Source organism: Crassostrea angulata, chromosome 4 (assembly GCF_025612915.1).
Source record: "Crassostrea angulata isolate pt1a10 chromosome 4, ASM2561291v2, whole genome shotgun sequence".
NCBI classification, from domain to species: domain Eukaryota; kingdom Metazoa; phylum Mollusca; class Bivalvia; order Ostreida; family Ostreidae; genus Magallana; species Magallana angulata.
In genome coordinates, this window is record NC_069114.1 from 39,429,161 (window position 1) to 39,456,103 (window position 26,943).

The 26,943-nt window shown below is 33.4% G+C and overlaps 2 protein-coding genes across 2 annotated transcripts in view; one reads left to right on the forward strand and one right to left on the reverse strand.

Moving 5' to 3' along the window:
* Positions 1-603: 603 nt before the first annotated feature.
* Positions 604-19,564, forward strand: LOC128179394 (G-protein coupled receptor 83-like). Its single transcript, XM_052846803.1, has 3 exons — positions 604-897; positions 17,463-17,689; positions 17,831-19,564. The coding sequence occupies exons 2-3, from the start codon at positions 17,679-17,681 to the stop codon at positions 19,140-19,142; spliced, it is 1,323 nt and encodes a 440-aa protein (XP_052702763.1). The 5' UTR covers positions 604-897; positions 17,463-17,678; the 3' UTR covers positions 19,143-19,564.
* A 2,933-nt stretch (positions 19,565-22,497) lies between these two features.
* LOC128182261 (uncharacterized) overlaps positions 22,498-26,943 on the reverse strand; it is a 39,979-nt gene continuing 35,533 nt past the window's right edge. Inside the window, exons 29-30 of the mRNA XM_052850852.1 lie at positions 26,790-26,936; positions 22,498-24,059 (exon numbers count right to left, since the gene is read on the reverse strand). Of these exons, the coding sequence (XP_052706812.1) occupies positions 23,949-24,059; positions 26,790-26,936 (258 nt within the window). The 3' untranslated portion in view covers positions 22,498-23,948. The remainder of the gene's footprint in view (positions 24,060-26,789; positions 26,937-26,943) is intronic.

Consider the following 26,943-nt stretch of genomic DNA (forward strand, 5'->3'; position numbering starts at 1 on the left):
ATTTATGTCAACCCGTGCACGCACGGGTCAAAGTCTAGTTTTTTTTTTTTAATTTCATTTTTAATTTTTTTTTTGGGGGGGGGGGAGTAAAAATTCCTTCTAATTTATTGTTTGAAGTTTATAACAATGTTATTGTAATTGAATAAAAGAGAACATGTGAGAGGTCAAAGGTCAGTATTCAGTTTATATATATGTAGAGTTGCCATTGAAGATCACAGCTATAGCCAAAAGTTGTTGCCACAACCACTTATACAAACGTTACAAAAGGCTCCTATCATATAAGATTACCTCCACAGTTTCTAAAAATATATTTTCTATGTGATAAATTCCATTATACACTTGAAGTGACTATGCAAATTTCATTAAAAACACAGTGTGTTTTAAAAAGGTTTATGAGTTCAATCATTCTATCGAATAGTCCTTTTTCCGACTTCAGTGTATTTATACAACATGAAGCTTTATACAATATTGGAATGAATCATAATGAAGGAAAATCTTCCAATAATAAAGTAATTTTATAATTCCACCAGCGAAATAGTGACAGAAATTCACGATCACCTGCCGCAGGCGTAAGCTAGAATCGGTAAGGCTATTATTGATGGCTTTAGCCAATGCAAACTAATCCTCACTGAACTCCTCTCTTCCAATGGGTGAGAGCATCTGATGTCAGTAACACTAGGTCCGCAGGAAGAACTTAAATAAGAAGAAACCTATTATCAAAGAGAGTGTTAGGAGATAATGGCTCTAAAGAGATTTTGATTGGGATAGGACGAAGGAAAGAAGACTGTATCAATCGATGGCAATAAAAATCATCACTAATACCAGATCTAGAGTTATATCCACCAAATGGCTTCTGTGTTAGATCGGCATTAAGTAGAGACAACAATCTCCAGAACGGTAAGTGCATTTTATTTGTAGTTAAATCATTCGAATTTGATCTTCTTATTCATTGTGTTTTAAAGTTTGTTTTTGTTCTTGTGTTCTTCTTTATTTTGTTGTTTTTGTTTTGGTTGTTGTCTCGTAATTTACACAGAACACTAAATCTATCGGTCGGTTCAAATAGTAATAAAAATGTGATAAATATATTGATTTGCTTTATATTCATAAATCAATTGCAAAAGGCAACGATTAATTAAGTGAAGTGATTAAAATCATCGACAGGCCTAATAGAAAGAAATATTTGTATAAAAAATAAGTTACTACCAGTTTATTGCTCAACGCTGATGATAATGTTGATAATGATCGAGAATAAACGCTGAAAGCTGCTCATCAGTGTGAACATTTAGTTTTGATCGCCCTGTGCGGCAAATTTAAAGTGTGAATGTCCTTCCATCTTGTTTAGATCAAGGAAAGATTAGCCTGAGTGGGAAGGGAAATGTTCCCACTTCTCCACCAAGAACACGAATTTTAGTTTATCAAATAAACCTCTTACAGCAACCACAAGTAATCAGCTATAGTTTATTTCAACAGAAACTGCCTCCAAAAATAATGCTGCATGTTTACTTTAATTTAAGAAAAGTTGATTTCCATGATTTCCTTAAAAAAATACTTATGAAATATATTATGAAAAAAAAATCTTAAAAAGAAAAAATACAAAAACGCCAACTACTTACCACCATTCGGCGGAAAATTGAAAGGTTTAGTTTTTCTAGCTGCAAGACTGTAGCTCCCGGTCTGAAAAAATTCGGATGGACGACCTGGGAGCTACAGTGCCTACCATAGGAAAAATCTGCAATTTACGGCGCACAAAAAATTGCGCTAGTTTTGGACTTATTAACCTTATTTTCACACAAATTCTGTAAAAAGAATTAGTACCATTAATTTCTTCAGCCAATTTACTACTGATATCGTCACTTTTCTTGCCTCAGACTTTCTCTTAAAAATGATAACCGACCTCGGAAAATGAAGTATGTTAATTTACGTCGAGATCGAGAGTCGCCATTTTTAAATGTAAACAAACTTGCACCACTTTGATTTAAAGGGCTGCTGATGTTGTTTAAAAGAATATCAGAGGCAAGTGAAGTGACGATATCTGTAGTAAAATGTCCGAGGAATTTTTTGGGATCAAATATTTGTACAGAATATGTTCGTAAATGAGATTAATCGGTCCTAAACTAGCACATTTTTTTGTGCGCAGTAAATTGCAGTTTTTTACTATGGGAGGCACTGTAGCTCCCAGGTCGTCCATCCGAATTTTTCAGACCGGGAGCTACAGTCCTGCAGCTATAGTTTTTCATGACGGCTCAACGCAGATGACAAGCACCTCCCCTTTTCTGTTCCGTATATTGTTGTCTTACATGTACATGTCAGATTATGCAATCAACTAAACCGATCATGCAATATATTATACTACGAACATGTATTATGAGGGGTCGCTCATCTTTGTTCATATTGAGTCAAAATTATTAAATATCAGTTGCCATTTCTAATAACTTAAAGGGACTTAGACACGATTTGACTTGAATTTTTCAAATTTTATTTTTCCAATTTCAATGTTTATAATGATAAATATAGAGGATTATAATGCTATGGCCAAATTTGAAAGTCAAATAGCAAGTTAAAAGCAAGATACATGTACTATGGTGTTCCGATGGGGCCACTTCGACCTTCGCACTTTCGCCTTTAGGTCGAAGATGCGAGATTGGAAGTTGTGAAGGCGAAAGTGCGAGAGTGCGACGGCGAAGGAGCGAAAGTGCGAAGATGCGACGGCGAAGCGCGAAGATGCGATAGCGAAAGTGCGAAGGTGCGAAGGCGAAGGAGCGATACTACTATCGCTCCTTCGCCTTCGCAACTTCGCACTCTCGCCCTCGCCTTTTTTGATAGCATTCAGAAAGTCTCGGTCGATTACATAGAATTTGATGCAGGCACCGTACTCGCCAAGGTTTTCCGATTAATCCATGATATTATTGGTATGCATGCGCTAGGCCATTGTGCTTACTATGAATGTTTATAAATATTTTAATGTGTATATGTGACATATATGTTTACCAGTGCTGGCTATGCCTAATCATTATATACTCCATATAAAATGTAATGTCCGCCATAACGTATACATATGCACCTCCAGACTCCTGTCACTTAACAGCTGTCTGTTTACCTTGGATCAAATACAATAACATTCTAATTTCATTATGCAACACTCCTTCCTCATGTATGGATCCAGAGGGGAAGAGGGGGTCCGACCCCCGGAAAATTTAATATTAATAACTTCACACATGCATTAAAGGGGGAAAGAGGGTCCGGATCCCATCCCCCCGGAAAATTTAATTTTATTAATTATACATAATAAAATCTCCAAAATATGTCTCGGAACCCCCCCCCCAACAAATGTAATTATCCATCGACCCCCCCCCCCCCGGAAAAAGTCATAGATCTGCGCAGGCTGTTGAGAATAAATTCTAAAAAGTTCATCGTCTGCCTCAGACGTCCTTTTATACAGCTAAAATTCTTTAAACGATGGAGAGCTCCACAATTATAAAAAGGCGAAGGCGCAAAGTTGCGATGGCGAAGGAGCGATAGTAGTATCGCTCCTTCGCCATCGCAACTTCGCACTCTCGACTTCGCGCGCGAAGATGCGAAGGCAAGAGTGCGAAGTAGCGATGGCGAAAGAGCGATACTACTATCGCTCCTTCGCCATCGCAACTTCGCACTCTCGCCTTCGCATCTTTGCGCTTCGCCGTTGCATCTTCGCACTTTCGCTCCTTCGCCGTCGCACCTTAAGGCGAAAGTGCGAAGGTCGAAGTGGCCCCATCGGAACACCATAATGTACAGATTTCATAATTTCTGTTTTGTAAACAAAGCTCGAATATTGTCATGTTTTACATATGTGTTGTATTGGTGTAAGTTTCAATCAAATCTAACTTTCTTTTGTGATAATAGTACTTATGAAGATATTGAATTAGATTAAATTGTTTTTACGTGTCATTTTGTCTTAGAAATGGTAATTCTCTACATTACATTTTTTGAAAACAACTATAAGACTCTAGCTTTGTTTACATAACAATCAATTCTTACCTCTGTATCTCGCTTGTAACTTGACTTTAACATTCAATATTTTGGTCCATCATTTAAAATGCACCAGTAAATCATTTTATACACAAAAAATATAAAATAAAATTTTTGATCTCAAATCGTGTCCAAGTCTCTTTAATGGCTATAAAATAAAAGGTGTATAAGGCTCTTTAAAAAAGAATGGATTATTATTTGATAATTGATAATACAGAAATGTGTAATTTATCACTCTGTTAGAGTTTTAGAGTTATTTGGCCCGTTTTCTTTAAGCGTTGGAAATATATTTTTATATCTATTATACGATGGAAATGTGATATCATGATATGGTATTTGTATCAATTGTATGCTGTTGTGTTTGTGACGTATGAATTTGTACGAAAGAAACAAAATCGATAGGTTATGACCCGTGTCCCAGTGACAAATGATGTAGAATTTGCCGCTTACATGTCATCATTTCACAGAATACATTAGAAAATTGTCGTGACTAATTTGAAATCGATACCTTGCATGCTTAAGAGTAATTTCTTAAGTGGCACTAGCATTTAAACTGCAATAAACATACAGGTTTTCCAACACGAAATCCAATTCCTTCGAGTTCCTCTTTCACTTAATTCTTTTCTGTTCCCTCTCTCTAGCCTTGTTGTCATCTACATGCAATCTTTTCTCTTTCGCTAACAAGGATTCCTAGCTCTCTCCAGCATTAACGAATATCGCACTAGTTTTACTCTGAAATACGTTTCAGCAGAATTATATGAAACAACTTAGTTCAACACGCAAAGCCTTGTATGTACTTGACACTTTCAAGTCTCCACAGTCCAGTAGAGCCCTGGATGTTTCAAGCAAACGGAGATCCTGTCATGCAATCGGCACCATTCCTGTGTCAGTCTTTGGCCAGTTTCGTCTTTTCTGAACATGTAAATCCCAGAGGATTATTTTAACAACTGTGAAAATATCGTGGTTTTCGGTCTTTCTTTATCCATGGTGAGAAACAAATTGAACAATGATTGATCCACCCACATAGACACAATTAGTAGAAAAAAAAATTCCCACATTGCAATAAAGATCAGATCAGATTGAGTATGGTTAAAATATAGTGTCCCTATGAGGTCAATTGGAAAAGTGTAATATACCTTTAGGAACAAAGCGATAGCAGGAAGTGACAACGAATGAATTCATTTCGGCTTTGGGAAATTTTTAAAGTATATCGAAGGTAAAAGAAAAAATTACAAATTGCCCTGGTAGAGTTATTATTATTTATAACTTATCTTTGAAATTGCGATTTCATTAAATGTACTAAATGTACGAAAATTAATGTCAACAGATAATAATAAAACCTCAGTATCTAAGAATTTTATTTTCGTGGATTCATCGAGAGGGAATTTAAAAAAAAGTTACATTAAACGTAGAACATGTTCAAAATTTATCAATAAAAAATAAATTTCAAATTTTTTGATGTAGTAAAAGGAACATTTTAATATTACTGAAAACAACCCACTAAAGACTCCACTCCACTGATTCAATTATTAAATGACGTATGATAATGTCAACAAAACAATATATATACTAGTAACTCGCTCATTCAAAATCCATTGTAAATATTGCATAACTGATTAATAAGGAATAAAATTACCGTGGTATTTTGAAATATTTAATACATACAGGAACAAAATAACACAAAAATTACTAAAATGAATCGAAAATATAAAGTTCTAACTTTTGTGGTTCGTACTGACGTGAATGCAGCAATCACTTTGTGAGCTTCAAAACTAGGCATAACCAATAAAGAAAACTCTCTCTCTCTCTCTCTCTCTCTCTCTCTCTCTCTCTCTCTCTCAATTTTCTTCTGTAATTCGTATTTAAAATGAACAAAATAATGCGTTTAAAGGCATATTTATAAAAATCATGGACTGCTGACAAAATCGATAATTAATGAAATAGGCCAGATCAAGATTCGATTTTGTCTGTAATTGTACATGTATAAGTACAATCGCGTTTCACAAGAAAACAAGATGGAAATACTCAGTAGATGCAAGTTTTAAGGATATCATTTACTATGAAAAGAAGCATAACAGATATAAGTAAGTGCAATGTTTATTGCCCTCAACTGATGTACAACTGACATGTATTATAGATGCATCATTTAAGACTCATTTGCCATCTCAATTAGTAAGTAAAGCCTACATCAAACGAAAAGAACAATAGGAAAACAAGAGGCTTCCCCATCTATGCTTTGATCTTTGTTTTTGATAACTATTACATGAACATATTTTTTCTAACTTCCGTAAAGCCGGCTGCCAAACTGCCAATAACACTATTTTTTGCGATTGCCTAATTGACCAGTAAAGATAAAAGATAGAATGCGTTATTGTGAAATCAAACAATTGCTTGCAGCTGGTCACTTGCAAATGGACCCTCGTGCAAAAGAAAAGATTTCTTATAGCAGATATATTTAATTACCTTTACGATTAATGAGTATAATAAATATATTTTTCGGATGAGGGTGTTTAGCTTCAGAACCTTTTCTCTTTTACCCTTGACTCTGTATGACTCATCTTTACATTTTGGCGCTGTCACTCGACAATAACGGAGAAAATGTAAATAAATTATAAGTATTCGATAGATTTAGAGGACATTCTTTCTTAATCGCGTATCCAAGAATTATTTGTTTAATTTTTCTTAAATTCATGATTTATTAATAGAGAAGTTTTGCCTTGAAGTATTTAATTTCATTTAAAAATATGAAATTAAAAAAAAATTACTATAGTCAGAGAAACTTTATGCGGCTAGATGAAAAACCCCCCACAATATTATTAAAATTTCCTTTCGCTTGGTGATCATGGAAGCGCAAAAGATTGTAAATATCGGAGCAAAACATCTCGGAAAACTCGACTTCCTCTTAAGCCAATATTGGTTGATGCACTTGTCTTCAAGCAGATTTATGAAAACAATCAAACTGCATCAACCTACATCTTCTCTCACTGAGCTATCCCGATTGTATCTGTTTTCGACTACAGTCGGAATCACATCATATCAGTGTCATAAACAACTCGTTAATTTCGAATGACGTTTTAACGGATTGTAAGTTCTGATCAGGTGCTTGAAATTGCATCATATCTCCTGTAAATCATAATTTCTGAGGAAATACATATTATTTTTTTCTTGCTCAATCAAATGATGAAAGCATAAAAGAAAAATTACATCAATGTTTTCGGCGCATTTATGGAATTTATGAAATAGTTTTCCATCTAATTCTGTCGTTATGACTTCATCTACTGTGAAAACAATAATTATCAACGAACAATAGTATCTTGTAAGAATAAAGGGAAATATAAATAGACAAGACAAGCAAAACATTTTTAGTGAGAACGTTGCTGTGAAAATGTGTTTGATGAGTGATAAAAATAAACCATTTAAAAAAACCGCCATTCATCAACAATATTGAGTGAATTAAATATTAACGTAAGTATCATTTGACAGTAGATTGGCATTATTCTACTCCAAATCGTTGTCTGCCTCTAGATCTGGTATGTTATTTCGTACGGCAATTAATGAACTTCTATGTAAATGTGGTTGTACAGACATTTTGGGGTATACATCTTTGATATTATAGTATATTGCTCAAAATGGCGTTAGATTTGTCTGTTTTTTTTGTCCTCAGTGGTTCGTTTATTATTCAATTCAAAACCTTGCTCTCAGACATCTGAGCCCTAAAAAAACCCTAAAACCACGCACATGTTCAAACAAACCAATTTCTTATCATAGCCCATGGTCAATGTTTACTTTATGTTTGTTCTTCCATCGAGCACTTCAAAAACTGCTGGCAGATGAAGCCCTGCAATTGAAAACTTTTGATGTATCCGTTTCTCACCGCCTGTGATTTTGATAATTGCCATCTAGAATCTAGAATCTAATCCAAGACTCGTTTTGCATTTCAGTAGAAAGAAGAATAAGATAAAGAATCACAGTGATTTTGCTAAAATTGCAAATTACATGTAAATTACATGTGTCTAACGCGCCCTTTTAAACTCAAATCTAACAATGACAAGTGCTTTAATGTTACATGTAGATGATACCTCAGATTTAAGACTGAGAATGTAGATTTTAGGAAAGTTGGCGTTTTATCCTTGTCACTAGGCTAGGCGAATTTTACAATTTAGGAAAATGCTCGCACATTAGTGAGAATAGAGAATAGATATATACATGTAAAAGAAAACTGAGACATTTATTTTAAAATACTTTTCGATTTTTAACACAATACTCGTTACCTTGATTTTTTATACAAGGTATTTGCCATGTATAGTCATACCTGAAAATAACTATGACAATTTGATAGGTCAGCGATGTCTTGAGGTGGAATGCTTGCCTGTGTACTATTTGGCTGTTTAGAATTTTTTTAAAATGAAAATGGCAATTTAGAAAATATATGATGCAGAATCTGGTCTTGAAAATAATTTAAAATTTGTAAAGAACCACCGAACTTTTCTACAGTATTACTCTCTGCATGAGTAAAAGTTATCATAATAGTGTGTATGAAGATGAAGCACTGCAATAAAGGTCTCTCTTCTATTAAAATTATGATCCGATACAATAAACATACGTCAATCAATGGTGTAGTAAACGTATCTGCAAAATAACAGACCCATCACAGAAAACTCTTTCTTATTAATAATGCTTGCTAATAATGCTTGCTACAGTGAAAAAGGCATCAAGTGAGCTCTCTCATCGCTATTCTGCTATAGTGTGTAAGATGCTGCTGTAAATAAAGGTGTAAAGACAATGCCATTCATCCGTATATCGATATACTGGTATTCAGAAATCAACATGTGGAAGATTCAGCTCCTAAAGTCTTAAATGCTGTATCTGTCAAAGGCCAAATCAAAAATAATTTTAAAAAATTAGATAATAAAAAATATAAATAACAAATTTTATTTAGTATGTAACATTATGATATAAATTTTATTACTTGAGGTTTTGGAAACAAGTGCATGATATTATATGCAAAAACTTGTTGAGTATCTGCAACACAAAGCGACAGACTATGTTCATTAAGTTGTTTAGCTATTTTAAAAGTTCATCTTCATGTTTACACTTAATTACACAGTAAATTACCCACGAAATTAACAATCATCATCCTTTAAATAATCAAATAACCGAAACACAATTGCTCTGTTGGAGGTCGCCATTTTCATTTAGTTCCGCTCGATGAGTGAGCAATTTTCAGGCAAACATAATTACTCTCTTCATGTTAACGTTTTTGTCCATAATCTGCTCGTCAGCGCGGTTTTCTGCTGATAAGTTTCTTCTAATTGTTATTTCAAAATGTTTGCGAGCAGTTGGTCATTTATTAAACAAAATCCCAAGAGAGAACAATAATTATTGCTCTTTAATGTGAGATATTTGTATTAATGTTATCAGAATATTAGAACCTGTTGATTTCATGGATTTGTTATTATGATCATAATCATTTGAAAGTTTGAAGATCGGTTTCCATACAACTGCATGCTTTTTGTAACCATATCTTTAGTTGTTTTCATAAGTCAATTAAAATCTTTGCTTCACTACACCATAAGACTGAGTTAGAGATGAAACTTCTAACATTATTTCTTATACAGGAATGCTTGAATACAATCCTGTAACTAAGAGTAGAGAAGGAAAAGAGAAATCTTGAGATTTTAACTTATTGAATGAAAATTGTTTGAACCTTGGGGTATTTTTTGAATATCGAATAATTGAAGAAAATGGACACATTAGAATAAAAAGATTGAAAGCCGAGGATTGTGTTTTTTCAATTAGCCTAAAAATTCAAGGACAATAAATTGGCAAGGTTTTTATCTTTAAAATATTTAGCATAACAATATATCTATCTAAATTCCTTTCACCTTGCAGCAAATCCTTTTCTCAAATACTTTCCGTAGAAAGTCAGTGTGTATCACATATTCTCGAAGACATTAGCAATATAGAAAATAAAACAGATTTTATGACGATCCTTGGAAAACTTTCAAAACGAATGATGCATAACTTGCGTTAGTTATCACCTTCAAAGAGGTCGCCTTTTGCAATCAAATCCATACTTCGTTCTGTTTTTATATGAAATTTGTTGCCCCGTAGCGTGAAATGATATTTCTATAAATACAAGCGTGACAGATCCAATTAATTGAATTTTTATGGACGCGAAACACGTGTTTTCAACACCATTTCTGCTGATAAATAATCTGCTCGGAGGACGATAAACTCGGGCTGAAAATTCACTCACATTTCGCACGTATACGATAAACTCGGGCTGAAAATTCACTCACATTTCGCACGTATATCGTCTGTGATGGATCTTTATATTTTTTTCTTCACTGACGATCGTTTACATCTTCAGCATATCGTAAAAATGTCAGCACTAATTGAAATTATTTCTTTGGACTGTCAATAAGTATGGAAATCATAACTGTAATATCAAAGATAATTACTCGACGGTTTGCAATATATTGAGTGGTTTTTTAATCAAAGGGAACATTAAGTTTAACATTCTTTGAAGGAGTTCAAATTGTAGACCTGTTGGCAGTAAATAAAGTAAAACTAAAAGGCATCAAAGTTTTATAGCGTCTCAAATATGTAAGAATGTACTTTAATACCGCTACAATATATCATAATTAAATCAGGCCTATTCAATATTTTCGAGAGAAAAAAAGAAAAAGAAAGAAAGTTCAGTATTTTTAGCAATTCTGCAACTTTGCATCTTGTCCTACTGTAAATGAGCTCATTAAACAATTCACTAAATGCACAGACAAGGTCGTTACTGCATGTCTGTCGAGTGTTTGATTGGTTTACTTGAGTAACCATTCAGTGACGTAAGTGTCACGTTGAAGAAGATTTCCAGCGCTGCGAAGAATGTCAAGAAATACAACCTTAATTCATTATCCATTCCCTACAGCTTGAATGTGTCATATTCTCGTACTCTAAACAGGGATAATGAGCAGGTTATGTTTATGTAACCGCTGCAAATGCACTCTCATTCTGAATCGAGTGCTCGGTTGTGCTCAATTACGAGGTGATATCTTTCTTTGATACAGATCGCTGACACGGTACTGTTATTGCTTCATCGTGCTCTCTCCGACTCTTCGTGAGGTAAATCTGCATCAGCATTTTAAGGACGGATTTCGATAAGTTAACTATGATTGAAATGCTCGTAAACATTCATGAAAGTTGCGTTAAAACATTTCAAGAAAAATAAATCAAAATAAAAAAAATAAAAAAGGGGTGATTGGTGATTTATTTCAGCGAGGCCTCAATGTTTTCATTGAAAGACGAGAAAAGGTAGAATCTCGTCAACTACTCTTTACCAAAGCCATTGGTGATATCTCACATTTTGTAAAGAAGGAAAAGGAAATATTCTTCTCTCATCGATTCTGCCAACTCAGAATCTCAGAAGTGTGTTTGTTAAACTTCACTCTCGTGTCATGTTCCATGCAAACCTTATCAATTGTTTTTTTTTCCGACTGTCTGCCAAATATTCTCTCGATCGTTTTTATTAATGTTAAACCTTTGACCCAATACACCAAAACTTTCCTTTCACAATATTCACAATATTGTGAGTGCAACATATTGTAATTTATTTAACACAAAATCTTACGTTTATGATTGAATGCATCAAGAGAGTTCTTTTGCAATATCCATATTTACACATACTTTTATGCGCTTGAAATTAAAAATAAATTATGCCTTTTTTTATTATGACATCTCTCAACCAGGTATCCCTGCGTGTTTATGTTTCTCCTATACGTTTATAACGCTGATCCAACAACACTAATCAGATTAGTTGCAATAGCGATGTTTTCAGTTAGATGGCAGAAACTCAATCCCTCTGTTGTTTGCATTTGTGGTAGATTAATATCCTTTCCTTTTTATAAGATCGCCAATCCCCTGCAAACATCAGATCGTACCATATGGGATTAAAGTCAGAATCAACTTAATTGTTATTTTTAAGTCAGACAATTGAAATAAGAGTCAGATTATCATTGTAAAGTCAGGCAACTGAAATATTAAAATTATTTTTTATACATGTATATGCAATATATATGATTTGATTCTAGGACTTCAACTCAAAACCTCTACTTCCTGGGTCATTAAGTAATTATAACTTGCTTATGGTGTTCCGATGGGGCTAATACTGTGCTGGATCACTATGCCGGTGCCAAGTTGGCAATTTTCACCCGCTTAAGATACAGTTTTGGAAAAATCCATATACATATCAAATGATAAACCATTGTCTAGAGAGTACATGTATATAACCACTTTGGTTTTAGTGTATTTCACCTGACAGGTGAGATATTTACATTTGAAAATTTAAATCTCATAGGAAAACGATAATTTACATAGGAAAATGATTATTCTACAGAAAATATTGACATTTCTAAAAACTCCTACAGAAATTATATTTCTTTTAGGAGAAAGGTATTTCCTGTAGGAATTTGATTCAACAGGTAGTTTTCCAATAGGAAATTAAGATTTTTTAAGGATTTTATCAAATCTTATCGAAATTGAAATTCCTGAAGGAAGTTCTTATATTCCGAAAAACTTATCATTTTGAAAGGTAATTATCTCACCTGACAGGTGAGATACAATGATAACCAAGGTGGTTGTTAACTCTTTCAGCAATAGTCCACCATGTGGCATATTTGAATTTTTCGATATATGCAGCTTAGACGGATGCAAAAATGCCACCGTGCCACTGGCATACTTATGTGGCACAATGTTATTTACGTAAACAACCTTTTATAAATGAATTTATGAATAACTTCAAATTGGGTATAGTTTTTTAAAAAATACTACATCAAAGTACATTTTTTCTTTGGTTGTTGATGAAATCATATTCTATAATATGAATATATAAATACAATGCTTTCATATTTCTGTAAATTCATCTTTTTGAGGGAAATGAGTTTGAACAAAGGACAGGGATAAAGTTAAAAGATTCATGATAAAGTTGCTTTCTTGTGATATTTAATCATCTTTTATTTCAGATGTCAGCTTCTTGATTTAAACGACATTTTTTAAAGGACGTTTTTCGACCGATATTGCATATAGGGTATACTTATTCCTTTGATATTTAATTCAAAACAACCGATCCAATGTTCGATGATTATCTGATTTTATTGTTTTTCGCATTTTATATATATATATATATATATATATATATATATATATATATATATATATATATATATATATATATATATATATATATATATATATACGAAACAGTCGACTTCAGACATCTTTATAATCACATCACACAAGACTAGACGCATTGTTTGTGAAATACCGATAACTTGTGAAAACATGCACGTGTAATCGATCTGTTAGTGTACCAAGGTCAGTTCAAGGTCTTTTGTGCATGTTCAATCCTAGAGGTCTAAGATGCACAGCGGTGTTGCTCAATTTCTTTAATGAATAACTATTAGTTTAATTTAATTACAAAACTTCTCGAATATCGAACTTTAAATTAATCTTTGATGGCCTAGTTTATCCTTTATATAGTCTAATACTTAACCATTTAGTTGATATTCAAAAGATTATTAACGGTAAAGCGTTGAAAAATTTACGGCATTAACTGCAGTTGTTCTGTCTGCTTATTAGCTTTGCTATTATGATTTTTAAAAATCAATGATACCATGATAACTGAATAATGTTAATTTCTGCTTAAACTTTTAGTTTATTTTTTCTTAATTTTTATTTGGGTAATTCTAATAAGGAATGTATGACGATGTTGCAGTAGATATAGTTTTAAAAACATTAGCAATTTCCTATTTCGCGATCAATTCTGCTTCTCTACAACAAAATATTTCAGGTTTAATATTAATATCTAATACAAAACAATCATTTCCTAATAGACTGGTCACCCCTAAGTTAAAGGCCATTTTTCATTTTCTGACAGTCTTTAAAAAATAATAACAGAGGTAAATTGTATTTGTTGAATAAAAGTTTCTTTATAAAAAGCTTCAGATTAAAATTTTTCAACGCAGTTCGATGGTAAATGATAACGTTAATAAAACGTCACTGAAGTACTAGTATTTCACGTGGTATGCTTTTGCAGTTGTATGACGTTAGCAAATCTAAGCATACTGTATCTGCTCCTCCTTTCTATACCTCTCAAAGACTCACCTTTCTATTTACAGAGACATTTTTTATATTTGCTGAAAGAAATTAGGATTCTTCGAACACTAGAATAAGCATATCGTCGTAAATTTTCTGCCTTGCATAAAAAACCCGAACAAACGCTTTCCCTTCTATTTATTGGACTGCCTGGCGCGTTATTTATTACACCAGGGCGTTGGTTTGATATAAATGGATTCAAATATTTCATAATGAACAGTTGAAGACATATATCATCCAATTTGATAAAAGTATTGAGAAAAAGGAAACATTCGTATCTGATTAGAGCGGAATGTGTAACTTCATATGCTACAAAACGAAATGAAGGCAAGAGAAAATAATTTGTACATGTATCTTTAAGGTTCTTGAATTTCTCAAATATATTGATTTTATGTTGTACATGTATAAAAGAGACTTTAACAACTTCAGGTTCATTTGCACTATCCAACTATATCTGCATGCACATTTTACGAACACACTTCGAAATGCAATTAGGCTACATGTGTTATGCCGTTTATTACGCTGTTAGAGTGTCGATAACATAGGCATTTATTATTATTAAACATTTAACATGTTATTATTAAACATAGCTTATTTGCAATCGCATATGAATGCGCATGAGTTACAGGTTATTTTTTTTTTACCATATATTTAACTATTTATGTGAGTTTAATCTTTAAAAATATTCTAAGTAGGGTAAATATTTTATATTTTAAATACGATTCTTAATAAGTCGTACGTTTTTTAAACACACTTTCAAGAATCAGGGATTTGAATTCTAAAAGAAATTACGACATACATATTTACATGTAGTAGAAAATAACTAAATATCAACATTCTTATAGAATTGTTCCCTTGGAATATTACGCATAGGAAATATTCTTTTTATCATCTCTTACTATCTTTATAATCATATATCACTTGCATTGAGTGGGAAAATATATCATTAAATAGTAAAAGAGCAAAAATGTATGAAAACCTTTCAAAAAGAAAGTCAATTGAGAGTCGCATTAAATAGGCTCACTGTCATCAGACATTTCCAAAAAGTCCCTAAAGACTTTTGGAACATTGTAAATATCCACAAAGACCATTGTTAGATAAAATCATAACAATTTATGTTATTTTGTTTTGATCAGCAAGTCATCAAGACATTTTTATTGGCTAAATCTTGATATTAAAATTGTCGTGTGGAGGTTTAACAGTCACGTGACGTTAGTTCAAAGACCGCCTCACCAGTTACACGTGGGATGTGGAATTTAGAACAATCCTGGTGTTACGGTCACAAAATAATTTCAACACGTGATGTAAAAACATGATCTAAATCAAGACTGTATAAGCTGTGGTGATATTAATTTTAACACAAAAACACACTAAGCCCTAAACAAATTGAAAGCATTGATATTCAGACGTGATCTAATTAAATTTGCTTTTCTTTCGCTGCAGATCGAAATTGAAATAGCATCATGAAAGGTATCAATCCATTTTATTAAAATAAAATGTCAAGAACAATATATCTTTTTTATTAAGAAAAAAAACCCCGATGTCGCCCTCCTCCGTTTGCTTATCTACTACATGTTTATCTCTTCTATAAAAGTCGCTCATTTGTAATCGTAAAAAACCCTACAAAACGGACGCGAGATATTCAGATACTTCAACTGGGCGCCCATCTTCATGCAGGTATGCTTGAAAAATTCAAACTTATATCAAACAAATTTTGATCTATATTGATTTGACACAGAGAAATTCGATGATTATAGCAATATTCCAACAAATATAATGTTCACAACGTTACGGGTGCTGAGTCCATTTATTGCTGTGATTGCGAGTTGACACAGAACCTTTGACGTTGGGATGATAATATTTGCCTGATACACGCATTTATAAATCCAATTTAACGTCCCAATTCTGCTGTCGTGAGAAAAAAACAAAAGTACTAGTAAATAAATTGTTAGCAATAGGCCAGCAATTAAATAAAAGACATGGAGTTTCCCTTCGATGAAACTCAGACTTTGATGAAAAATGAACATACCTCTTTTTAACTACGATGTCTATGGATGATTTATTTGAATGTACCTGCTGTGAATTTTGAAATGGCTCTTAGCTTCAGTCGGGATATAATGATAGGAAACACATCTTTCGGTCCGGTTTCTTTTATTTGAATTTTTATCGTTTGTTTGCCTGCATCACTTTAAATTGACAGGTTCCATCTTCATTGTATAAAGCATTTGTTACAAACCATTTCTTTCTCATTAATGTTCACGAGGTGTGAACTTCCACCTAAGAGCAGAGACCCTACGTGGTACATGGATTATCGCGCTGGTTTCACGCTTCGTTACACAAATATCTTTTTGCGTTTCGCTAAATATTCTCCTGAATTATTCTACAGATTTTCATTGAGCTATGCAGAAGTGACCGCAATTGATCTTTTACTTGGCTACAATATTCAGTGCTATACACTTTGCATTGGATGATGTAGATTGTTTGCGCTCCTGTTTCAGGCACATCGTTTACATATAATTTAATGGTGATGAGTATATCGAGTTTTACCGAAATAACTTGAAGTAATGTGATACTGGATTTTTTTTGTACTTTTCTATATCTTTTGTGATACTGAAATCTCTACGATTTGCAATGTTTCATTTGGAATTTTAAGTTTCGGATAAGACGTACAATGGTCTAAAATAATGTGTGAGTAGATAAAATTATCGTTCTTTATTAGATTTCTTGTGCATTTACTTGTATTTATTTTAGATAAATGCACATAATGCACATTTTCAAAAACAATGACGTGAAAATTTTATTTAGTCATATTTGATGAATGCATGTAAATAAGACTCTTGCAATATTTGATTTCAGCTTTTCCCATTATAAGAATATAACATAAGAATATCAAATAGCTTAATTAAAAACATAAAGTTAGCCTTGAGTCACTTTTCTTATTAACAGAGTCAAAAATTAGCATAATTCTCTTATTTTACCTCTAACAAAACTCAAACGTATCGATCTTTGTATAGAATTATTCATAAAGAACATATTTCACCTTTCGGAAGTTTACGTGAAATTCTTTTTTGCCTGGTTTGATTGATGAATTACAACGTCTTTTACTTTTTCTTGATTTTTTTTTTATAGTTTTTTTCTATGTCGTTATAGCGATAAAAAAGCCTGCTCACTGTGTGATAAACGTTTAAAATATAAATCGTAATGCTTTTGCAACATCAATATTGATCAAGTTGATTGTTAGTTTTTTTTATGAATCGTTTGTGTTTTTTATGACAACGTTGCTGATTCTCGATAATCTCTTTTTTAAGGTTATATAAAGAACACGTGATCAAAGTGATTGGGACTATTAACTTGTTAACGGTTTGGTCATATCATCAGATATCGATCGGAGATCGACTCTCCAATTGGAGGATATATAGATGCTTCCGATTTTGTGATGTAAACCTTTGCCCATGTGTTACAGGGATGATTTTTGGAATACTTTTCAAACGAAGGTCGTCAAAATACCCCGGATGTAACTCACGATGGCTTTAAGGTAAACAATATCATTCTGTGACATCCCATTTATATCTGCTGAAACGGAAGCATATGTATAATGCATTTAAAAGTAAAGAAAAATGGAAATGAGATTACTTTGCAATTCTAATCAAACTCATTGGTAATTCCGTTCTAAAAGGTACGACGGAAATCCAGCTCAGCAACAGTCACTTATGACTAATTCACAGATATATACGCTGACGGACTATGAGGATGAGCTGCTCAAAATGACACTTCCGGTAATGGACAAATTGGACAAGTTCCTGAGCGAGGCGGATAACGCCACCCTTATCCTTCTCTTCAACGACTCCTCCCGGAAAAACCACAACGGACTTTTCCCAAACCAGGTGGATTCTTCCTCCCACATTTTCTTGCTGGTATCCTTTGGGATTCTTGTCGTGGCGTCTTTCATGTCGAACATTTTCGTTTGCTGTGTAATAATACGAAACAAGAAGATGCACACTGTCACCAATATGTTCATGTTGAATATGGCTGTGTCGGATCTAATTTTAGTTCTTTTAAATGTGCCCTTGAATCTTGCAAGACATATCATGCATGAGTGGACTTTAGGGGATTCTCTATGTAATTTGCTCAACTATTCTCTAATGGCGTCCGTATACGTGTATTCCTTTACTTTGACCGCCATTGCTTTAGACAGGCATCGCGTTCTTCTTTACCCTCTCCATCCAAGAATCACAAAAAAGAAATGCCTAATTGTGATGTTTTTCATTTGGACTCTTTCGTTTACGCTCGCCATTCCTTATGGAGTTTTTACTGAAGTAAGACACGTCGACATTTTTGTTGCGCAAATACAACGATGCATATCCAATTACCCAGACCCCAGTGTATTCTGGGAACAATACGTCACTGTGTTCACCATAACACTACAATACGTACTTCCTCTCCTTATCATTGGTCTAGCGTATTGTCGCGTGGTGCACAAACTCTGGCTTCGAACACACCTGGGCGTCGTCACGGAAGTTCAGAGAACCATTCAAATTAACGCCAAGAGACGGAGCATTAAGCTGCTGATAGCCGTGGTCGTTGTATTTGCAATTTGTTGGATGCCACTGAATTTGTACCACATTTTGACGGATTTCCATCCCGATACTACGGTGTTTCACTACAACAGCACCGTTTTCTTTATCTGTCACTGGGTCGCCGTGAGTAGCACGTGTATCAACTCGATCCTGTACTGTTGGATGAACCCAACCTTTCGATCCCAGCTCAAACCCACATGCTGCGGTAAGCCAGTTACCAGAAACCAATTCGAACAAGAGTACTTTGACGTTTATTTACAAAATGTGACGTCACGACAAAATGTTCGGTATTGTACAGTGAACTCGTCTTCGTCAACAGATGGACAGCGGACGGATCGGCTGTTGACAAAGGACTTCTCTTATAAGATATCGTTTAAGTCGAAGCTGAAATACAACGAAACCTATTTATGACACCTTTGATTCATCAAGTGCGTTCATAGTGTTGGATTTTTGAGATGCTTGTTTTAATGAACTAATTATTGTATCAAATTTCTTCATGGTTGATGTATATCAATGTGTTCAGGGATTGATGATTATTAAAACTTTATATATTTGATAATAAAATACGATCGAAAACATTCTTTTTTTTAGAATGTTGCTATCTTAATCAACCAAAACCGTTGTAAAATAAACCACCCGTTAGTATATGATAGTTATGTCTTTTTTTAGTGTTTGTTGTTTTATTTTATATTTATTTTTAAATTATATTATTTATCTTTCAGCTGTTTGATTCCCTTGTTATAAATTTTATAAATGTATGTATATGATAGACAAAGTGAAGAACAAAAATATATTATGTGTTATTGTTAGAAAAAAAACTAAATAAAACCATATTTCACAAATGTCTGTTCCGTTTTAAATTTCAAAGGAGTGAAAGGACTCATATTATCATTTCTACTCTCACACTAAGAAAAATGCATCATAGTTCCAAAGAATTTCAAACAATCTTTTTTCTCTTTCCACCATGAAGTTTTTTAAAAAAATCATCTTTTCCTCTTTCCATTGTGATTTTTTTAAGTATAAGAATCTTACAATACATATAAATTACATTCATGCTTATTAATTGTTCAATACAGTACGTTTTTTCTTGCAAACTGCTCGTTTTTAGATTTGAATGGAGAGGATGGTTATAAGAGTATATACACTATCGATGTGTACGTATTTCTTGTTATTTAAAAGGGCTGCTCTATAAAATTAAAGCCTCTTTTCTGCCTACATCAGCGCCATCATGAAGCATCTAAGTCTATATCGACCTGCGTGTTTCTAGTACCATCGTTGAGAAAAAAAACTTCTTTCCCTTCAGATTTTGTAGCTTACACCGACTGTCGTTGACAGATACTAGCCCCGAGTCCTCAATATTCATCATTTCTTACCGGACGTCTGAATGTACAGGAAAATGTACGCATTATGCAAAACAAGTACATGATTGCATGTAAACTCACACAAATTGCATTTGTGTGGTTGGCATTTCTTTGCCCCAAGTCCACATAGTTTTATACATTCTATTCACAGATATAAAGACCTAACCTACGTTTGTTAACAATCTGTACATACGTAGAGTTTTACTTAATTACTTGTCTTTTAACTCTAGAATTACAGATTGTTTTGAATTACCCTTTTTGACATGCCTCATAATCCTGTATCCAGTACAAATGCATTTGTGTTAGAAAGCCACACTTTTAAAGTAATTTTTAAAAATCTAACTATATGTAATACTTTATCAAACAATAACCTTTTTCATCGTTCTACTAAGTATAGACCAACACTCACCTTCAGAAGCAGTTTGTTTTCGTTGGAACCACATTTTCTGTGCTAGAAACTGTTTCCCCCCAGATACAAGTGTTAATCGCCTGATAATCCAGTTCTTTAATATTATCGACAGCTGCCCAAAACACACTTTACCTATCTGACTGACGCATATCTTTGCAAAGGAAGGTATGTTTCCAAAATGTCAAGTTTTTAGGTCACCTGAGTAAACTCTGATTACCTATAATTGCTATCCGTTTTCGTCCGTCGTCGTACGTCTTGTGTTAACAATTTTACATTTTCAACTTTTTCTTAAAAACTACAAGGCTAATTGTTACCATTTTTGGTGTGAAGCATCTCTACGGTAAGAAAAATCTAAATTGTGAAATTCGTAGCTCTACCATCCCCGGGGTACCACAAGTGGGGCGAAATATGAAAAAAAGCCAAATTTTCAAAAATCTTCTTCGCTTCTCCCACACATGTGAGGAAAAAACTGTTGCATGGTTATACTGTCCATGAAGCCCTCTACCAAAATTGTGAAATTCTTGGCCTCTGGGTCAGGGGTTTTGGCTATAGAGTGGGGCCAATATGACCATATAGTAAAAATGTATTAAATCTTAAAAATCTTCTTCTCTACTCCCTTATATATTTGTTAAATACTAAATGCATGATTATGATATCCATGAAGCCCTCTATCAAAATGTAAAATTCATGACCCCTGTGTCAGGGGTTCAGGCTCTAGGGTGGGGCCAATATGGCCATATCGTAAAAAATGTATTAAATCTTAGAAAATCTTCTTCTCTACTCCCATATAAATTTGTTAAAAACTAAATGCATAATTAAGATGTCCATGAAGCCCTCTACCAAATTTGTGAAATTCATGACCCCTGTGTCAGGGGTTCAGGCTCTAGGGTGGGGCCAATATGGCCATGTAGTAAAAATGTATTAAATCTTAAAAAATATATTCTTTTCTCATACATGTGGGCAAAAAACTGAATACATGGTTATCATGTCCACTACTTCTCTACCTTAAATGTGAAATCCATGGCCCCTGGGTCAGGGGTTCAGGACATGGGAGGGGGGGGGGGGGGCAATATGGCAATATAGTGTTAATGCATATGTTTTAAAATCTTCTCTATTCTCACACATCTGTATGAAAAACTGGGTCATAATTATGTTTACCAGGAAGTCCTCTACTAAAATTTTAAATTTCATGTCCCCTGGAGTATGGGTTTTGACTCTTAGGCAGGGCCAAAATGGACGTATAGGTGTTAATGCATATAATGTTTAATAATTATCTTCTTTACTCCCACACACATAAAAGGAAAACTGAATTCATGATTTTGTAGACCAGTTTTTCGCCAAAATTATAGGTTTCATAGTTGTTTTTGAAAGATTTCAGGTAGGGAGGTGGTCATCATTACAAATTTATAATTTTTACACTCCAGAATGAAACTCCTCGACAAGTTTGTGTATGGGTTATATGCTACTCAGGTGACCGTTAAGGCCTATTGGCCTTTTGTCTTTATAAGTAGGATCTATCAAATGTAATAAAATTATATATTGCCCATTAACCCTCTAGGAATATGTAAGTCGATTCCTTTGGTCTGTTCCGGACATTCATACAAACACTGTGTAGCAAAGTCGTTAAATCAAATGGGTTGACCATAGTGTCACATGTAAGCTTCGAAAGCATCGTAGTTATTGCACATATTCCGGGCTTTAAGATCCAAAAAATAAAAAATGAAAAAGTTTAAGCTTAATTGCAAACTATTGTTACTTATTTACTTTATTAATTATTTTAATTAATTGTAATTGAGTCCACATTTTATTAGGTTATTATTGCAGATAAAAAAGCTCTTAGAAACTTCTTTACCAGGCACTTTATGTTCAAGAGAGAAAGACCCATGGGCATACACATTATCATGTACCATCACAAATGAAATCTTCAAGCAATTATCGTATATTGTTATCTAATTATCACAATTTGTGATACCCTCAAAGAAGACAAACCAGAATATCAAAATCTTAAACATTGTTTTAATTTCTTTTTCATTTGATAGTAATTAATTAGATCAAGATTTTAGTTGTGATTTTTCAACGAGCATAAATTCATAAAAGTCATTTGCATAATTTTTACATTAATTGCCGTTTAATCATCAATACCGTTCTGTAAAAGGATGACATTAAGGTATACAACAAGGAACAGATTGAATTTTACATAACATAGTTTGATATTAAATATAATTACTATCACTGAACATTAAACACAAAAAAAAGAAAAAAAACAAAAAACCAACTACATATAAATTGATGGCCATTCATCAATTATTTAAAAAAAATCCCATTTCTTGAAAATTATAAAATATATATATCAAACCATCACTATCAAATTTGGCAATTTTGTTTTTTATTTAAATATTGATAAAAATAAACTATATAATCAAATATCGATGAAAATTTTTTATAACCCCTTTCACTATCTCGTTTACTAAACAAAAATCACACACAATTGTCAACTATATTTGCCAAGTCAGAATTTAAAAAATACTTTTTTGCAAACATCAACAAATGAAACAAAAAAAACAAAGATTACATAAAAACACAGTGAAGACCGATAAGACAATAATAAATGACCATAACACACGATAACATTAATCAACGAAAAATTCTTTGAATGGAATATCATCAATCGTGACAATATAATACGGCGTTAGGTAGCGTTGCAATGCACATGTACCTGTATAATTTTGACAAACACATTAATTTACAACAAGTAATGTGTTTGTATTATGACTTCAAACAAGATTGGCACAGATTTTTTTTTCATATACTAAGCATAGCAAAATAAATCGTTTGTTACGCAAATGCACATTCACAAAAAAACACCTCCCCAGACTTTAGGGGTAAAATGTGGATTTGACATTTATTACAATTTGTTCCACTGAAATAGGAGAAAAAAACATGAATAAACAGAAATATAAATACAAATGTAATAAAATATACACGTTACATAAGACAATTACTTGATCCTCACAACGCCACTTTTCTCTCCGTCATCTATGTAATACTCAGTAATCGGACACAATCACACACACAGTCACGCCGACGCAATCAACCTTGGGAATGTTATCAAGTCAAACGAGCTATAGACGATTGCTTTCCATAACAACTTCCAGAACATGTAACACTGGACAGCTATATATAAAAATAATATTATAATTGTGGTGTCATTCAATACACGATGTTTTTTTTTAAATTGTAGAATACCGATCAACTGGATGTGGAGAACAATGCCTTTAATCTGCTCAATACTTTATACATGCATGTAGAATATTCTCTCCCTTTCAATATACCACAAAGGTCTGAATGGCCTTTTTTCAGTGGATACGATTCATATCGTTTTTAAAAATCAATGACTGAGGCAAAGATAAAAATGAAAAGACAATAACAGTCTTCAGTCATAAAACACTAGATTCTCGGACAGTTATGCTTTAATCTAGTCTGTCCAGAGTCCCCGGCCGCTAGAATTAATGTATGTTTCCGGAAAAACTCCACTAAATCGTTTACCGTCTCAAAGGTCTAAAATATAAAAAAGATCAATTTTAATTCAAGTTTTTCATTTATTATAGAGATAATGTGTTTATCTTTTACAAGTAAGATTTCTTTACATTTTCATAGATTAAAAATCCGGATCATTGGACCTACACAACTTATTACAAAGTAAAGACATGACTAAACGTTTATATAAGGTAATATACCAGGTAAAGCATAATTTGAGTACCGTGCAATGGAATGAGACGACAGAGTTCCAATCCCTGATTTGACTTACATTTGTAAATCGATATTACGAGTTTTGGATTTTATTCGATGTTTTGTATATAAAGTGCAATCTTACTTACTTTGTTACTCATATCTAAACTTCATGTTCGCGCATAGGAAAATAAATAAATTTACTTTGCAAGCTTTCGAGTTCTTCATAGATACTGTGGAATCATTTAAATTCGTGGGGGCGAATTTTCGTTGATTGTGACTTTTTATCTTCATTCGCGGGAATGTAATTTCGTGGATGCGTCGGTTACTGTTTCAGAAACAAAGATAAATTTTCTAAAACTGTTTTCGTTGATGATTGAAATTCGTGGGAAAGGGATGCCCACGAATACCATGAAAATTGAGTCACCACGAATTTTAATGATTCCACAGTAATTGTATACATTATCATACAACTTATTACATCATATCATATTCTACGAATTTCATTATTTCATTATGGTTAAGACATATGACTGCTACTGTAAGTCAACTTTTTATGCATTGCAAATACAATATGTTTTTGGATAAATAGTCAATCTTACGATATCACGATCTCCACAAATACAAAAGATTGCGGCGTTCTTTTGTAATGGACCCGGCTGTTCAACGTCGCGCCCATGGGGGCTAATATACAGATTTCTGAATTGAAAAATCTTGATTTTTAAAAGATTTCTGTTGTTTTATAAAAAAAAAAATGAAGTCCTTTTTTGTTATGTACTTATCTATATAATATACATGTAGTGATTTTCATATTTCAAGCTTGCACACACTTAATTTTCCTTTGATTAAAATTCAAGGCCAAACGTTGAATTTAAAACAACTACATGTTGAAGTTACGCTCAAAATTGTTGTGAATATATGACAACCTTTATTAGCTATAACTGGATATCGCGATAACATTTTTGAGTGAGCCAATGTTACTACCTGTCGGTATTCTAAAATACTTTAACATCATACATGTAATATTATATAAACTTCACCCCTGCCAATGTGTTCGGAATGTTTTCTTTATCGTTGCTAAGAACGTAATAAATCAAGAGGTACTCGAATGAAAGTTCACGAGACTTCACCGAGATTTGTTCAGTTCCTGTGAAATTTCGAGCGGAAGTATAAGTGTTCGGATAATTTTCTCAAAATACGTAAGTACTGGTCGTTTTTCATATCATATCCTATTTTGATTCATGTTAAAACGGGAAAAGCTTTCAAGACGTATGTCTTATTTCAATATCTAGCAGTTATTTATATAAAACGATAATATTCAGAATAGAGTTATCCTTCGTGTTCAACCACGTGTAGAGTGGTTGAAAATATAAACATTGGGTTGCTTAATAAAATCATAGCCATGTTTAATGCTTGTGGTGTGCAATACTATGTTTTTAAAAAAAAAATGGGTGTCTGTTTTGCTTTAAAACTTAGTATATCGAGCCATTTTCAAGGAACATTCTGCATGAAATGGTATAGTCTGTTTCACTATTGATGTTATTACTAGGTCAGGCGCGGATCGAAAATTAATCCTCAGGAGGGATCTCTTTTAAGCATGTTAGTTGTTGCAACAGCAGACAAAAACTAATTTCTGTATAGTCGCATTTATTTCTGGAACACATTTTATTCACCAATTAATGAAGATAAAGTTTAAAAATCAATAAACTTCTAGATTTTATATTTGACTACAAGAACCTATAGATACTGTGAAATAGACTATATACACGAGGTACGATTTTTACTGCGAAACTGAAAGGGTCAAATAAAACCACGTGGTCTAAAATTTGAATGACAATAACATTCGCAGGGGTGAACGTGATACCCTGTGGGTATATTTGCTTGGTCGAAGAGCTGCAGGAGTAATCTTAATTTGCTCGTTTGCAGTATGGAGATCTCCTGTAGATCTCAATTGTCTACGTTCCAAATAGCAGGGAGACGCTTGGGATATCCTGGACTATACTCTGTCCCGAGTTTTTGCTTCCACCACTTTTTGCTTCATATTTCAATAATAGTAAATACCTTTGTGCTCAAACTACGTTCATCCACTAATATAAAAAATGTCCAGATTATCTATTTTGAAACGCCCCCTCTACCGCTTCAGGTTTCAATACACATCCCGAAATTGAAAGTCTATGGAGATTTTGCATTGCAACAGCCATTAAAAAGCCCGGATGATAACGTTAAAAAATTGCGCGATGTATTCCGAGTGTATTCCGAATGGAGAAAAGATGTAAACATTCCCCATTATAAATCTCCGTAAGAAATCTGTTTTCGTTCCTGTGAATTTTTCTGAGTGGAAAGGGATAATTGTTTAATGAAGATATCTTGGATATATTCCCTTTTAACGATTTCAACTGTATTTCTTTCACAGGTATGTGTAATTTTTTTCTAAATCATCAAAAAGAGATGGAAGCAAGAACTTGGGACAGACTATAGTTCTGTAGGTAGCAAACGAATACACCCACATGTGACAACAGAACCTGAGCGCCCTTCCCTTTCCCTACACCTTGCTCTCACCTGTTCCCCCTTCTTCTCCTTGCCCAGAGCGTATGTGGAGTCGTCCCTCTGTCGTATAGGAAGGTTATAGACTTTACCATTGTTGTAGATTTGAAGGGTGTACGGCTGGGCGGCCTTTGTACTGGGTCGTATTAAAAACGTCCCATTCTAAATG